Here is a 16010-nt window from a genome sequence, read left to right as displayed (position 1 = left end):
CCTTAGAATAAACTAATTTTTCACAATCCCAATACTCCTTTGAGCTTTCTTGTTCCTTTCTTGTTCTCTTCCTATTACTTTCCTTTATTGCTAAATTTCTAGGGGAAAACTGTCTGTACTCACCATTCTTCAATAATTGGCCACTCCTTAGACAAGTATAGAGATTAAATGTGTGATTTCATTGGTTTTAGAAACACTCAGGTAAGAAAACTCACTCTACCAGCTGAGGTCAGCACTGAGTCTGGAACTTGTACCTTGGAGAGTTGCCTGGAGGTGCTGTGAGCTTGTCTTTGCTAGCCAGGAAATGTCAAAGGCAGAATATAAATCAATGTTTTCCTGGTCAGCTTTAATCACTGAGATACTGACTCTAAAAATCATTCTCAATATGCATAGAAACATTCTTTTTAAAAATTTAAAACATTTAAATGTATTATATGTGTACTTGTATACATTTATGTATATGTAAATATGTTTATATTTAAATATAAAAATATGTGTATATTTATCTATTCTGTTGCTTCAGTCATGTCTGACTCTTTGTTACCTCATTTGGGGTTTTCTTGGCATAAAGTAGTTTGCCATTTTCTTCTCCATTTCATTTGTCAGATGAGGAAAATGAGACAAACAAGGTTAAAGTTACTTGCTCGGGGTCACACAGCTAGTAAGAGTGTGAAGCCAGATTTGAATTTAAGTCTTCCTGACTCTAGACCCTGTGGTTTATTTCCTCTGGGGAAGAAATTTGTTTTCATGCTAGCAAGCTTTCTGAATGCAAATCCATGTTGTATTATAAAGTAGGAATTATTTACCTACTAATTACAGTTTGTTGTCTTAAATAATATTAATCAAAACTTTGGTGTTAAAATAAAATATATATATATATATATGCAGTTAGGTGGCATAGTAAATATACACAGTAAATATATATATATATATATGTATATACACACATATACTTACTCATATATACAGGTATATATGTGTATATCACAGACATCCACACATTATTCATTAACCTTCTTGAAATAAGCCTCTTGCTCTACCATTCTTTAAAACTGGTTATCTTAAAAGAGCCTGAGAGATTGATCCAGTGGCTTTTTGCAGGGTTTGGAGAAGTCCTTATCATCTTTGATCTCTAGACAGTACATACCACTGTTAACCATTCTTCTCCTAGATTCTGTCTATCTTTCCTACAGAGATACTGTCCTAATTCTCCTCCTATGAGACTCTATTTTTCTCTTCCTTTTTCCATGATTACTAATTTCCCCCCCCAACCTCTGGGGTTCTTTCTTTTACTCTTTTCTCTAAACTATATATCCCATGGCAATTTCTTCCCATCTTACAATCATCTCTTTGTACATCACTGAATGCACTTGTTCACTAGTTTGCCAATCATTTATCAAAGCTTACAGGATGCTGATCACTGTCCTAGGTACTAGAAGAGATAGGCTAATTAAGAGAGAGACCCTGACTTCACAAGATCACAATATCACAGATTTAAAGCTGGAAAGGGGCCTTAGAGGCCAACTAATCCAATCCCCCTCATGTTACAGATGAGAAAACTGAGACCCTGGCACTTAACCAAGGTCACAGAGCTAACAAATGACAGTCAGGATTTGAAATTAATTCTTCTGACACCAAATCCAATTAGGTGGAAATCAACTTCCTCTCCCAGTCTAAGGGTAGTGATACATAAATATCCAATACTATACACAATACAAATACTACATAATAATATAGAGCAGAAAAGTGGGCCACAAGATATGAACAAATGTCATTAATTGTTTATAGCAAAGAAATGTCATTTTGAACTAGTAGGACCAAGGATTACTTTTAAGAGAAAGTTCATCTGAGTAACATCTTGAAGAATACACAGGAATGTGGGATAATGGAAAAAAATATTTAGATTTGTATTCAGAACTGGATATGAAACCTGGATCTGATACTTCATAGCAGTGAGACCTTGGGTAAATCACCTTCCTTCTTTTTGTCTTTCCTGTAAAATAAGGGATCATTTTAAATAATGTACCCCCTAAGTAAAAATCCTATGTTTTCAAAAGACACAGAGATGTGTGTTCCATAGGGAAAGGATGAATTAGAGAATGGACATGGGAAGGCAAGAGGTGTGTAAAGAGGACAAAGACTAATCTAGTTTGCATAGAACAGAGAAGACTGGAGATAGGATAATTAAGCCTGGAGAGGCAAGAAGGGAGTAGGTTACAGATGCTTTGAATGCTAGACTAAATAATGTAGACTTTATTTGGTACATATCAGGAAGCCACCCTTGGGTCTTGAGTAGAGAAATAACATAATAGATCTGTATTTACATGAATGATCAATAATTTCATCACTGGAAAACTCTTGGTATGGGAGCTCCTTCCATTAGCTGCAGACAGCAAATCCTTAAAGTTAGTAGTTCCAGCAAATTGCACTTATAAGTAGAATAGTTTGCCCAAGGTCAGCTAAATGTCAGAGGCATGACTTGAATAAAGTCGTCCCACCTTCAAGTCCAATACTCTATTTGTCTCTCCCAAGTCTATGTATATTGAAGTGTTAATCTGGCAGCAGTAAAAAGAATGGGGCATATATGAACATTATTATATATACATACACACATATATGCATATACATTGAATATGGGGGAGGGAGGGAAAGAGACAGACAGACAGATAGACAGAGAGAGACAGAGACAGAGAGACAGAGAGACAGAGAGAGAGAGAATAGTCAGTAAGACCTGAGTTCAAAACCAGCCTCACTTACTATGTTACTCTTGGCAAATCACTTAACCCTGTTTGTGGAGGAGGAGACAGAAATGGAAAACCACTTCAGTATCTTTGCCAAGAAAACCTCAAATGGGGTTGTAAAGAGGCAGACATTTCTAAAACAACAGAACAACAATATAAAGAATGGCTTGAAACAAGAAAAAAACTGGACATGGGAAGATCATTTAGTATGCTGTTGCCTTACAAGAAATGAGAGTGAGGGACTGAGGCCTACAGTGTCCAAAATATCCCTACTGGCCTATTGCTCTCTCAGGTGTGGACATCAAGATACAAGAGCGAGTCTTTCCTTGGGCCCAAGACTGTTGAATCACTTTTATTTGCTTATATTTTTAGTATATACAACAGAACAAAGTGTATAATCTATTTTAAATTGAATACACTTTTATTGTAAAAGGGGTGGGGAAAAGATACCCTGATAATATTACTCCTCTGATCAAATGACTTTAATGGATTAAATTCCCTTTTTTTAATACATGAGGAACATGGGGCCCAAGTAGATGACTTGTTCGATATCATAGACCTAGTAAGTGGGAGATCGGGATTTGAAACAAAGTCTTCTCACATTCTTTCAAATACTCTTTAAACCATAATGCCTCTCCTTAGTAACGAACTCTAGGCAATAAACATAGTTTCTTTGAAGTCAAATTCCTGCTTTGGGTATCAAATATGGGCCCAGTTATGCTTGCTGCCTGAGAACCAACCTGGTTATGTTAAGAGAGACTCATCACCAAACTACCTTCAGAGAAATGAATTTTCAGCCACAACAAGTTTTACAGACCATCCACTATATCAAAGAGGGATTGTTACACCAATAAAGTCAAAGATCCTTCAAGTATTGAGACAGGCCAGCTCTCCACATAGCATTGAACAAAGTTAATACATTGAAAAGAATTTATTAAATTGCTCCATTAAGGAGCATGATTATATTAATTGTGGACATTCTAGTCTCCTTTTACGTAAACATATAATCAAAACAACATTAAGCCCTGAAACATTAGACTGCTGACATGAACAACTATTAGCTTTTTCAAAAAAGACGTATTAATTGTCAGACTAATTAGCTCACTTGAAGGTAGGAAAACTACTGTGATTCAGAAATCAAAAGTTTGCTCTAAATCTTATTAAGGGAGACATAAAGAACACCAATCCATCACTCCATCACCACCCTCCCTCTTTCTTCCCTCTAACCAACCAGAAGAAACAAGCTTTGGGAGAATTTGGAATATTTACACCATTTACCCAAACAGGGTTATATTTTCACAATAAGATTGGGGTATGGCTTTACTAGCTCTTGATCTGAGCTGAGAGAGTTTCATGGTGGACCAAACTGGGGTTATCAACTGTGATGTTATTTACAATTTAAAATGTGCCTACTGGAGCAGTTTTCAGGGACTTCAGCGTAGAGAAGAAATGATTTTAACTGGGAGGAAAAAAATATTGTATAAGTCAAAGATGTAAAGAAGCCTTCAAAATTGGGGAATGCCGATTTATCTGATCCCAGGCAGTGAAAAGAATAGTTCTCTAAACATATTTGCAAAAGAGCTAAGTTCCTGCCAGATATGGAGGACTGACTTATTGTACGGAAGAGTTTGAGAAGACCATCTTTAGCTTTGCTCTCTTTTAGGTCATTTGGAAACAGGGACTTTTAAAATCTGTAATTTGGCAGGCTTTCCCATGTGGCAAATACCCATTGTCCCAGCTTGTAACCTCTTGCAATTGTTAAATCCACCAAACAATGGGCCAAAGAAATGGACCTGGCTTGAATAAGTTACTAACCTGCTCATGAACTTGTACCGGCGGGGCAGGTAATAGATTTTTCTCCTGGAAGAACAGCAAAAATGAAGCCAGTCGAGAAGAAAACCCATCGTCAGTTACAGTTTGAACTAGCAAGGAAGGAAAGGAGATTGAAGATAGAAGCCTGTAAGAGGTGAAGGAAAAAAAAAAACTAAAAAGAGATTAACAGTGAGAACTGTAACAGGAACTTGGGGCAAATATTTCCCAAACCACCAAATCTTGTGCAACTGTTTTCATCATTTGCTCATTTCCTCCACTTTCCTATTTCTTTGACCTTTTCCACATTATAACAAGTGGAAAAGAAGGGATTTAGAGATATTTCCCTGGGCCTCATCTATAAAATGAGAGGGTTTGCCTCCATGGTCTCTGAGCTCCCTTTCAGCTCAAGATCCTTTATAATAATAGCATGGTTCCATAAGGCAAGTATTCCGAGTCATCTTGCAGAAGATTTTGGGGTAAAATTGTGTGGGTAGTCAAGGTGTCCATTTTAAGAAGTTAGCTTTTCTTCAAGGAAATGTGAATTCTGTGTTTGGCTTCCATTTTAAAATAATTTTATCTCATGAAAGTTGACCCTGGTGCAATTAAGTATAAGGGAAACAGGCACTTAGGAAAGTAATTAAGTCAGACTGCAAGCATAAAAGTTGTTGCATTATAAATTGTACATATGGCTTTCCTCACTAGTCTTAACTTGAGGGATATAAGTGAGAGATGGAGGAAGAGAAGAGGAGAGAAAAAGAAAAAGTGAGATGAAGAGAGAAAACAAAGATAAAGAAATGAAGGAGAGAGAGAAAGAAAGAAGGGAAAATATGGAGGAGAGGGAAGTAGAGAAAAAGAGAGAAAAAGGAACAGAGAGATGGGAGAGAGAGGGAAAGAGAAAGATAGAGAAGAAGGAAAGGAAGAGAGAATGACACATAGAGAGTCAAAGAGAGATCTACATTTGAGAGTTCAAATGTGAAAGTTTTTAGTAGGATTCTTTTCAGCATGATGCAGATGCTTTATTGAAATCTGGTCCCTTACTCCTAATTTTGACCATTATTCACTGGGGATTGTTGTTCTTTAACCAAGACAATTTCAATATGTTCTCAATTTCTCCTGATGCATGTAACTTCTGGAAAATGAAAGCTTTGCTCCACACAACTCATCTTGCATATTTAGGCAAACTTGAAATCTAACAGTGGTCATAAACATGATTCAGAAGCAGATTTTATTGGCAATTTCCTACAATAAAAGTGATTATGCTGTTTTTCCCTTCATCTTGCATGCATTGCAGAGGTGATAAATCAAAGGAGATTGAACTTGGAATTGCAATGAGCAGGATACAGGAAATCATAAATACATATAAAAGTTGATGTGACTTTTAAAACACAGCATCAAGTGGATGCTTGCCTGTTATATTGAAACTGTTTTGAATGAAAATGCTCCTTCTTGGATGAGTTCATGTTCTCTTCATGAAGCTAGAATTCTGTGCCTGACTGGAGAATACATGAACATCACAGCATGCCCATTATTGTATGTTAATAATCCATATATTTTCCCACTATGGATGCTCATATCAACCCATGATTTCCTTTTAAAATTGCTAAAGGGTAAAAATGGTCATGATGTTACTTGTAGTCATCATTTTAATTTTAATTGTTCCTATTAAATTAGACTCAGGACAAAGAGACCAGTAGGGATCCTCTTAGACAAGAAAATCATGGTCCTTGGGTAAACCCAACCCTTGTGGTTCCTAGGCAAGGTTTTGATAAACTATTGCTAATAGAGTAAAATCCTTCCCAGTTCCTTAAGATATTCAAATAACAAAGAGGCAACATAGAGCAGTGGATAGAGAGCTGAACAAGAAGATGTATGTTCAAATCTCACCTCTGACATGTCTTGGCCATGTAACTCTAGACAACTCTCTAAGACTATAGAAAAGGGGTCTATTTGCATTGGTAGAGAGAATTTCCTCACTGGAAATATCCCTATATCAATATAACTATAGGTCTGATGGATCATTTAAAAAGGGACTCAACCACAAGTCTTTTTTTTAAATATTGCAATAACTATATTTTAGTATCATTGAGCAGTTGGCAGATACAATGATGGATCTTCAATCAAGAAGACCCGAGTTCAAAATCCTGTCCCAGGTATTTACTAGTTCTGTGATCCTGGGCATATTACTTAACCTCTGTCAAAGTTTGCTCAACTATAAAATAGGAATAATAACAGCATGTACCACACAAGTATATTGTAAGGATCAAATAAGATAATATTTTTAAATTCCTTTGCAAAACATGAAGAGCTATATTATTACTGGTTTCCTTTGTAATCCTATATTTTGTTTTATACATTTCAAAACACTACTCAGAGAAGAGTCCCATAAGGTGCACCAGACTTCCAAAGGTCCAACACACATAAAAAAAAATTGAGAACCGTTGAAGAAAACAAAATAATTGACTTTTTAGATTTCAGTATCTATTTTTTCCATCCAAGGTAATTAATCTGGCACAGGATCTGCTGGTGTTTTGATTCAGTGTGAGCAACTATTTCAACAAATGTTTCAGTGAGATTACATAAAAATCTGTACTCAGTGATTGACTTTAAGATAAACAATTTCTGAAAATCCAAGCAATCAATCTCTCTCTCTCTCTCTCTCTCTCTCTCTCTCTCTCTCTCTCTCTCTCTCTCTCTCTCTCTCTCTCTCTCTCTCTCTCTCGTTAATGTATGACACCAAAGGCCCAGGGCCAAAGGAGATGATATAAGACAGGGAAGAAAAAATTTAGAAATGATTCAGTAGAAACCAGGCATTTTAAAAACTGATAATTAGCACCTTTTTTAACACTCTTGATGATCAAGTTTCACAGCATGCCCAATTCTTCATAGATCATTAAATCAGGGGTCTATGGGCAATATTATAAGAATACTTTGTTCCTGCTTTTGGGCTTGGTTTTGTGAGTAGACTATGGCCATCGAACAGGTTGAATCTTTCATTTCATTAAAATTAACCTTAGAGACAAAATTATCCTTCACTTTTGGGAACCCTCTTGCAGGGATTCCCTTGGTTTTGAATATCTCTTAAAGTCTACTACTTTTCCCACTCTTTTCTCATAAATGAGGATCCTCTTTCTTTCACCATAGGCAAATGGAGAATATAAACATAATTGAATTGAACAAAATAAGCTTTTGGAGATAACTGAGTTAAACCATGCATAAAACATTCCCAATTCTTCCTTGAATAGCAAGAATATAGTGTCCTCTGGGCATCCTGTGATCTGACTTCCTTATTTCATTTTTTCCTTCTTTTTTCCCCCCTTCTACTGGACCTGCAAAACTCTTTACTGCATTACAACTTGCAGTCTTAGAGAGATGCCTGAGGCACAACTTGGTCTTCCTGATTCTGAGGATATCTCTCTATATAATATCATATCATTCTGCCTCTCAAAACCTGGATATTTAAAGCAGAAGGCAACTCTTTGATGAGCTCATCAAAGCTAGTGTGGGTATATTGGGGATTCAAGATGGTGAATGTATCTTGGTCAGATTGTTTTGTAGCTGTGAACCGCAATGTGTATGTGTGTGTGCTTGTGTGTAGCTTGTGTCTCAATATCATAATGATATCAAAAGAATGACCAGGGGGCAGCTGGGTAGCTCAGTGGATTGAGAGCCAGGCCTAGAGACGGGAGGTCCTAGGTTCAAATCTGGCCTCAGACACTTCCCAGCTGTGTGACCCTGGGCAAGTCACTTGACCCCCATTGCCTAGCCCTTACCACTCTTCTGCCTTGGAGCCAATACACAGTATTGACTCCAAGACGGAAGGTAAGGGTTTAAATAAAAAAAAAAGAATGACCATTTGAAAGCAGCAACATATGCATACAGGGACATCTTTAAAAAAATGGCAGCTCATTTGGATAAAAACACCACTTGAGAATAGTGTCTTTATCACAAGGCTAGGCTGTTCACGTATGAAATAGTCAGGATTCTTCTCCAAGGGCAATGAATTCACCACTGACCATCTTAACTTATTGGTATTTCTCCTAATTATTAGGTACGAATTATTCCTTTAATTATTAATCTTATGTTTGGCCAATCCCTTTTCTATATGCATTTTGGTCATATTTTTCTGAATTTACTAGAGGAAAAGAAAGACAGTAAATTAAAAGGGAAGTCACAAAGATAAAGGGGGAGAAAGTGTATTGACCCTTACCTGAAAGGCATTCTGACATTCATGACTTCTGCATATCTTCCTAGTACCTCCCAGGGAGCGTGCAACTTCACAAAGATAATGTCACTATTTATGACTGAGGACTGAAAGAAAAAAGATTAAGTATTTAAACATCATGTAGGGCTAAATTTGGAATGGAATGGGAGAAAAAGTGCACATCTAGGGGCTCTTTTGCTTAGTATCTGAATCACTCTCAAGTGGCCACTGGAGTAGGGAGAGAGATGAATAGAGTGCTTATTAGGTGTGTGCTATGTCCCAAGTGCTATGCTGAGTATTGGGCTACTTAGAAAAGCACCCTGATCGATTCCAAGTCAGTGTTTCCAAATTACTGTAATGTTGATTCCAATAGATTTTCTCATGAAATCATAGACTTAGAGTTAGAAGGTGCCTTTGAAGTCAAAAAGATCAACCTCCTTAAATAACTGTAGATGGAGAGGGAGAGGTCAGCCCTGGCACTTTCATCCCTGGCCTGTAAAACAATTCAAGTCTGCTCAAGGCAGAGTCACACCCTGGGACTGTGTTTTCCCATTTGGCTGCCTTCCCCAATTCTTCACATATGATCTTAAGGAGTCTCTTGCCTTCAATCCACATTGATACAATTCCTTTGCCAATTGATCCAGTGATAGGGACTGATACCACTCAATGCATCAGTTCATAATGTCCACTAAGGACACCCATACATTCTACCCTACTAAGCTACAGTAATAGACCTTTGTTTCCAACTCCTTTGGTGTTCAGTATATCCTTCCAATCTGAAATCCTATTCAGAAATTCTCATTTTATAGATGAGGATATCTGAAGCTGAGAGTAGTTGAATTACTTGGCCCAGGTCATGACGGAGGTAGAATTTGAACCCAGGTCCCCTGATTTCAAATTCACTGAGGTTTGCATTGTACTATGATGCCTTCTTTGAGTAACCATTCACCTTGGCTTTCATGTTGGTGTTCTCTTTGATTCTCCTTTCTCCCAAATTTCTTATACTCAATAAAATTTCTAGTCCTAGTATTTATACTTCTATGTCTTTTACATTTGTCTTTTCATCTGTAATATTTCTGCCACCATCTTAGAAAAGGCTTTCATTATCATTCACCTGCCTATTTTGATGTTCTCCTTGCTCTGATATAAGAGATGATGTGGAGGCAGAAAGAAAAGACTTGCAAAATATTTGCAGGAGGATACTATGAGGAATTAAGGATAATTCCAAAATTATCAACCTGAGAAATTGGAATAATAATAATAGTAACCTTAACAGAAATAGGACCATTTGGAAGATGAATGGATTGGAATATATGTATGTAAAGATAATGAGCTCAATTTTGGACATGTTGAGTTTGAGATGATTTCATGAAATCCATTTCTTTTGAAATGTCCAAAAGGCAATTGGTGAGGGAGGAATGAAAAACAGAGGGGAGAATGGAACTGTGTATAAAGATGTGGGAGTCATTATCCTAGAGAAATAACTGAACCAATGGGAACTGATAAGTTCACTAAGACAGCATATAGAGAGAAGTTGGTATAGGACAAAGCCTTTGACAACAGCCACATTATCTGAATAATGAGCCAGCAAGTGAACCTCAAGGATGTTCAAAGAGGTAAGAAAAGAACCAATGGAGAACAGCTTCTTTGAAGCCTAGAGAGGAGAGAGTATCAAGGATAGTAGGATGGTCAGCAGCATCAAATGCTACAAAGAGGTGGAGAAGAATGAGCCAAGGACTGAGAAAAGGCCATGTATCAGATTTAGAAATTAAGAGATCACTGGGACCTTTGGAGTGAATGAGTTTGGTTGAGTGATGAGGCTAGAGGCAGGACAGCAAAAAAAGGTGAACAGTGAAATGCTAGGAAAAAAAAGCACTTAATGTAGACAGCTATTTCTAGGTGTTTCATCAAAAAAGAGAGGAGACATGTAGGATGATGGTCTCAGGGAAAGGTGAAGTCTGGATTTTTTAAGAATGGAGAAATGACATGTTATACTTATTCCACATATTTATATATTTGGCTGAGCTGTTGTTGTTGCCATTTATTCATTCAGTGGTGTCTGACTCTTTGTGACCCATGGACCACAGCATACCAATACTGTCTTTCTTGGCAAAAATACTGGAATGCTTTGCCATTTCTTTCTTCAGTGGATTAAGACAAACAGAGGTCAATGACTTGCCCAGGGTCACACAGCTGGTAAGTGTCTGAGATTGAATATGAATTTGAGTTTTCCTCACTCCATTGATCTACCTAGCTTCAGTCTTCCCTTTTAGAATGCAAGCTTCTTGCAGTTAGGAATTGTTTCATTCATCGTTTCTATATCCTTATTGCCCAGCACAGAGTTCTTGGCTTAATGTATAGTTCATTTAATAAATACTTGATTGATCAATTCACTGATTCCATGGATAGGGCCTTGAATAATTCCGTTACTATACTCTGGAATGAAATCAAACTCTTCTATCATTCACAGCATTCCACAAAGGCTCCAGCTAATCTTTCCAGTATTATATTATTTCCCTTTTTACACTAAATATAGTAGGCTACTTTCTGTTCACCAAAAGTGCCCTGAGTTCTGAAATACTGATATCTTTGCTTGTTGCTTCCTATGCCTGGAATTTCTTTCCTGTTTCTCTTCCCATATTCAGTTTACAGCCCAACACAAATGGTACCTCTTTCCTGATCTCCTTGTCAACAATCATTTGCCCTTCAAACACTGCATTGGGTTCTGTGGACACAAAGAAAAAACTGAATTTCTTCATAGGGCTAGTGGGAAGATATAGTCAACTGTAGAAAATAGATTACCAAAGAATGACTGTTCCCATATCATGTTTTCATCAAGGATGTCCTTGATGTAAGCATAGATGATTCTTATAAATATTTTATAGAGAAGAAAAAGTTGGTATATGAGGCCATAACTGCTCATATTTTTCTCAGTCATTTTAGTAATTGCGTAATTCATGATCTTTTCTACACTTTTGGGATCTTACTCCTTTCAGAGGGCTTTAAAAATAATCACTTACTATTATAACTAACTTTTACATAATACTTTCACATTTGCAAAGCACTTAATATATTATTTGATTTGATTCTTTTAATAATCCTGTCATGTAGGTGCCATTATTATCTCCATTTTAAAGATGAAGAAAATGAGAGGGAGAGTGGTGAGTGACTTGCCCAGGGCCATACAGTTAGTAGGTATGTGAGGCAATATTCAAACTCAGGCCTTATTGATTCTAATGCCAGTGTTCTATCTACCCTATCTTCTAGCTATCTTGAAAACAGATTCCTGAGGGCCTCTAAAATGGTCATGCCAGCTTGGATTTCTTCTACATATATTTAGTCAATCCCAAACATTGTTCAAAATTTCATCTCCCTAAGGACTATTGTCTCCTCTTTTTAGAACCTTTTTTCACATTATGGAGGTGGTGGAGCTCCAGGATCATTGCAGGTAAGAGATTCATCCCAGAAGCAGAAATAGACATCTCCCTTCTAGTTTCTCTCTGTTGTAAACCTCTTTGTTTTACCAACAAATGCTCTCATGATGACTGGGCTTACCTGGGCCTCATGCCAAGTTCTTGGCAGTCTCATTCCCTCTTTGACAGGTTTTTGCTGTTTTGTAATATGATGCTCAGTCAAAGAATCTTGGAGTTGGAAGGGGTCCTAAGAGCCATCCAGTCCAACCCATTATAGATGTGTTAAATGGCCATCCAGTGATTGCTTAAAGACCACCAGAGAGAGATCACCCACTATTTATTGATGTGGCCCATTCCATTTATGGATTTTTTAATTATTAGGAATTCATTTCTTAAATCTAGCCTAATCTGGTTCTTTGAACTTTTCACTCATTACCCCTCAAATTCCATTTTGTATGGCCAGCCCCTTCAAATAATTGAAGACTACTGTAATGTCCCACTTAAGCTTTCTCTTCATCATGGAAAATATGCTGAATTCCTTCAACCCATCTTCTGATGGTATGATCTATTCACAGGCTCCATCATTTTGCATTGGCTATTCCTGCCAGTCCCATGTTTGGAGCACTGTTTCCTCCCTTCCAGCTCCTAGCCACCTCCTGGGCTTCTTTGAAGACTAAACTCAAATTCTACTTTTTGCAAGTTTTTTCTGGTATTCCACATGCTCAGTGCCTTCCCTTTCAGATTATATTCCATCTACTCTGTATGTATTTTAACATCTACATGTAGTCTAGACTATGAGCTCTTTGTGAGTAGGAAATGTTTTTTGCCTTACTTTGTATATCCAGTACTTAGTAGAGTGCTTGGCATATAGGAAGCACTTGATAAATGATGGTGGTATTTATTAATTAATGCCATACAAGTTCTGCTTTGAAATTTTTGTTGAATATTACTATGTGTGACATTGTGACAATGAAGGCCCATACTTCTAATTTTGCTTTCATCAGAAAGAAACTGAGACACTAATTTCTCACAGCCACTGATTTTATGTGGATGTTGAATATCATGCCTGGGAAATTCCCCTGTTTTCTCTGCCTAGGGCAAACCAATACCTGGACAACTTTTCCATATGTGTGCTCTCTGTTCTTTAAAAAAAAACATTACTGAAAATTTGCAGTACATGTGTGATCAATCCTTTCCTATTAGCCCCAGTATTAATTTTTGACGCTACTATCTGAGGCTCTTTTTAAAGAATCTAGATTTCCTCAACCATAAATTTATTTTTAAAAAATTTATTCTTAATATACTTCTTACCAATCTAGTTAAATTGTTTTTTTTAAAACTCTTTACCTTTTGTCTTTAAATCAATATTATGTATTGGTTCTAAGGCAGAAGATCAGTAGGTCTAGGCAATAGGGGCTAAAGGATTTGCCCAGAGTCATGTAGCTAGTTAATGTTTGAGGTCAAATTTGACCCCAAGACCTCTCATCTTTAGGCCTGGCTCTCAATCCACTGAACCTCCTAGCTGCCCCATAAATTGTTTTTAATTAGATTATGTTCATCAAGAAAAATAGCATTCCAGTTATTCAGAGCAAGTGCAAATCTCTTATAAATGCACATTTATGGCTTCCACTCTATTTAAATTGCTCAGAAATGTTAAGAGCTATTTTCACAGTAAAGGGAAAATATTAATGCCATTTTCTTAGTAATGATAGGTTTCTACTGATGCAGCTATCATTGTACTTTCCCTTTGCATATTTAGGAGAGAATTAATCATATAGGACTTTCGCCAACAATAAAACCTAAGCCTACTTCCCAATACTGAATGTGTTTTGAAAATCACTCCCTGAAAAAATAAATCTGAAACAACTGATTAGTGATAAGACAGTCTATGTATAATTTTTCTTCTGCTGTGAATTATTTTTACTATTTCCTCCAAATAGTTTCTAAAAAGTATTAAGCATTTATCTTTACAAAAATTGAAATGTACAAGTAGCTAAGTTGAGATGAAAATTTTTTAAAAAAAAACTTTCTTAGGCATTGGTGCTTCTGTCAATATTCTATTTTCTCAATAGGATTCTATCAGTAAGAACTCTAGAGATACATGTCATCATAATGCCCAAGCTTGGACCTAAAGAAATGATCTATAGGAGCAGCAACTTTTTTTTCCTTCTTCCCCAAGGTGGGGAGATATGGATGTGAAACAGTGCGTATTATGTTGATTTGGTAAATGCACTTGTTTAGTTTTGTTTAACTTACTTCCTTTTCTGTTTTTTTAAATATATTTTATTTAAAAAGATGTCTCTCTAGAAGGGATGAGGGAGAAGACAAATATTGAGAAAGGAAGGTGATATTTAAAAAGATAGCAATCTTTTTTTTTAAGAAGTTGAAAATGAAAGTGATGGAGTATTTGTGAACTCCTCTCCCTCTTTCTCCAAATCCTAGACAAAAATTTACAAGTAGTTTTGATTTCAGCTAGAGGTAATGAAAGACAAGATTTGAGGAAAATGAAGTTAGTTAAGTATAAGAAAGAACATGAAGGAATAAAATGTAAATTTTCCTATTCTCACTTTTATCTCCTTTACAAAAATAATACATATATGCATATATGTGTGGTATGTATGTATATGTAACTTTTGCCTGTAAGGATCAGTCTTCTCATTGGTAGAGATCAATACCCCACACTTGTATAGGTAATAGGGAGGAATTCAGTGGGAAAGCAGAGATCTGAGTTCTTTTGGCTTCAAGCCTAGAGAGAACACAAGTAACTTAAGTCTCTCTCCACATTGCCAGAGGGAGAAAAACTCTTGGAATAAGCCAATATGATATGAGCTAGAAGTCTTTATTATGTCCCTATCCTGAGATGCTATACTAGAGACTTTGGGGTATTTTATTCTGGGGGAGATCTCGGTCTTTTCCTCTTTATTGAGTTAAGTCTCACTCCCAAAGGAAGAGCTCATTCAATTTGTAACATCTTTGGCATATTCTTATATGTAAACTTCCTCTGATTTCTGTTTTACTATTAACTTGGGAAAATGGATTTCTTTGCTATTGGCTGTGTTCATTGTGAAATTTACTCTTGGTGGTAAGGGTTCAAGTGTTGGATATAAAGCTTGGGGCTCTCCTCCTTTAAGAAAGAGTTACAGGGAGTAGGGAAGCTAAATGTTCAGTGGATAGAGAGGCAGACCCAGAGATGGGAGGTCTTGTGTTCAAATATGATCTCAGACCCTAGGCAAGTCACTTAACCTTCACTGCCTAGCCATTATCATTCTTTCATCTTAGAACCAATAGATAGTGTTGATTCTAAAATGAAAGGTAAAGGTTAAAAAAAAGAAAAAAGTTACAAGAAGTTTAGCTTGAACCTAGAAATAACACCTTGTATCCTGATAATAATAATTGCAATAGTGGATTAGGCAGATATAATTCTAGCCTAGTACCCTCTTCCTCTGAGTAGTGGCCAGCCTCCAGCCCTAATCTCCTGCTTTCCCTCCTGGCAGGAACCAGTCTTCTTTGAAGAAGGATTAGGGGAGGAGATGCTAGAAATGTCTATTTTTTGCCTCTGCATAAGCCACTTCTAGGACTCATGTGAATATATATCATCTAAATGGGCAACAGTTGTTCAGTCATTTTTCTGTCATGTCCAAATCTGTGTAGCTGTTTTGGGAGATTTCTTGGGAAAGATGCTGGAGTGGTTTGCCCTTTCCTTCTCTAGCTTATTTTACAGATGAGGAAATTAAAGTAAATGAAGACACACAACTAGTAAGTATCTGTGGCCAAATTTGAACTTAGGTTTTCCTGAATCCAGTCATAGCACTTTTATCTACTGTATCACCTACCTGCCTCAAG

At 36.7% G+C, this 16010-nt stretch overlaps 1 protein-coding gene across 2 annotated transcripts in view; it reads right to left on the bottom strand.

The window, feature by feature from the left end:
• ANO4 (anoctamin 4) overlaps window positions 1-16010 on the bottom strand; it is a 475191-nt gene that overhangs the window by 176080 nt on the left and 283101 nt on the right. For both annotated transcript variants that reach the window (XM_007503277.3, XM_007503279.3), the window contains 2 exons: window positions 8761-8861; window positions 4557-4601 (listed from right to left, as the gene is read on the bottom strand). In XM_007503277.3, coding sequence (XP_007503339.1) covers window positions 4557-4601; window positions 8761-8861 — 146 coding nt within the window. The remainder of the gene's footprint in view (window positions 1-4556; window positions 4602-8760; window positions 8862-16010) is intronic.

The sequence above is a fragment of the Monodelphis domestica genome, chromosome 5, assembly GCF_027887165.1.
Source record: "Monodelphis domestica isolate mMonDom1 chromosome 5, mMonDom1.pri, whole genome shotgun sequence".
NCBI classification, from domain to species: domain Eukaryota; kingdom Metazoa; phylum Chordata; class Mammalia; order Didelphimorphia; family Didelphidae; genus Monodelphis; species Monodelphis domestica.
Note: the sequence above shows the minus strand (reverse complement) of the source record. Positions and strands in the feature narration are given on the sequence as shown.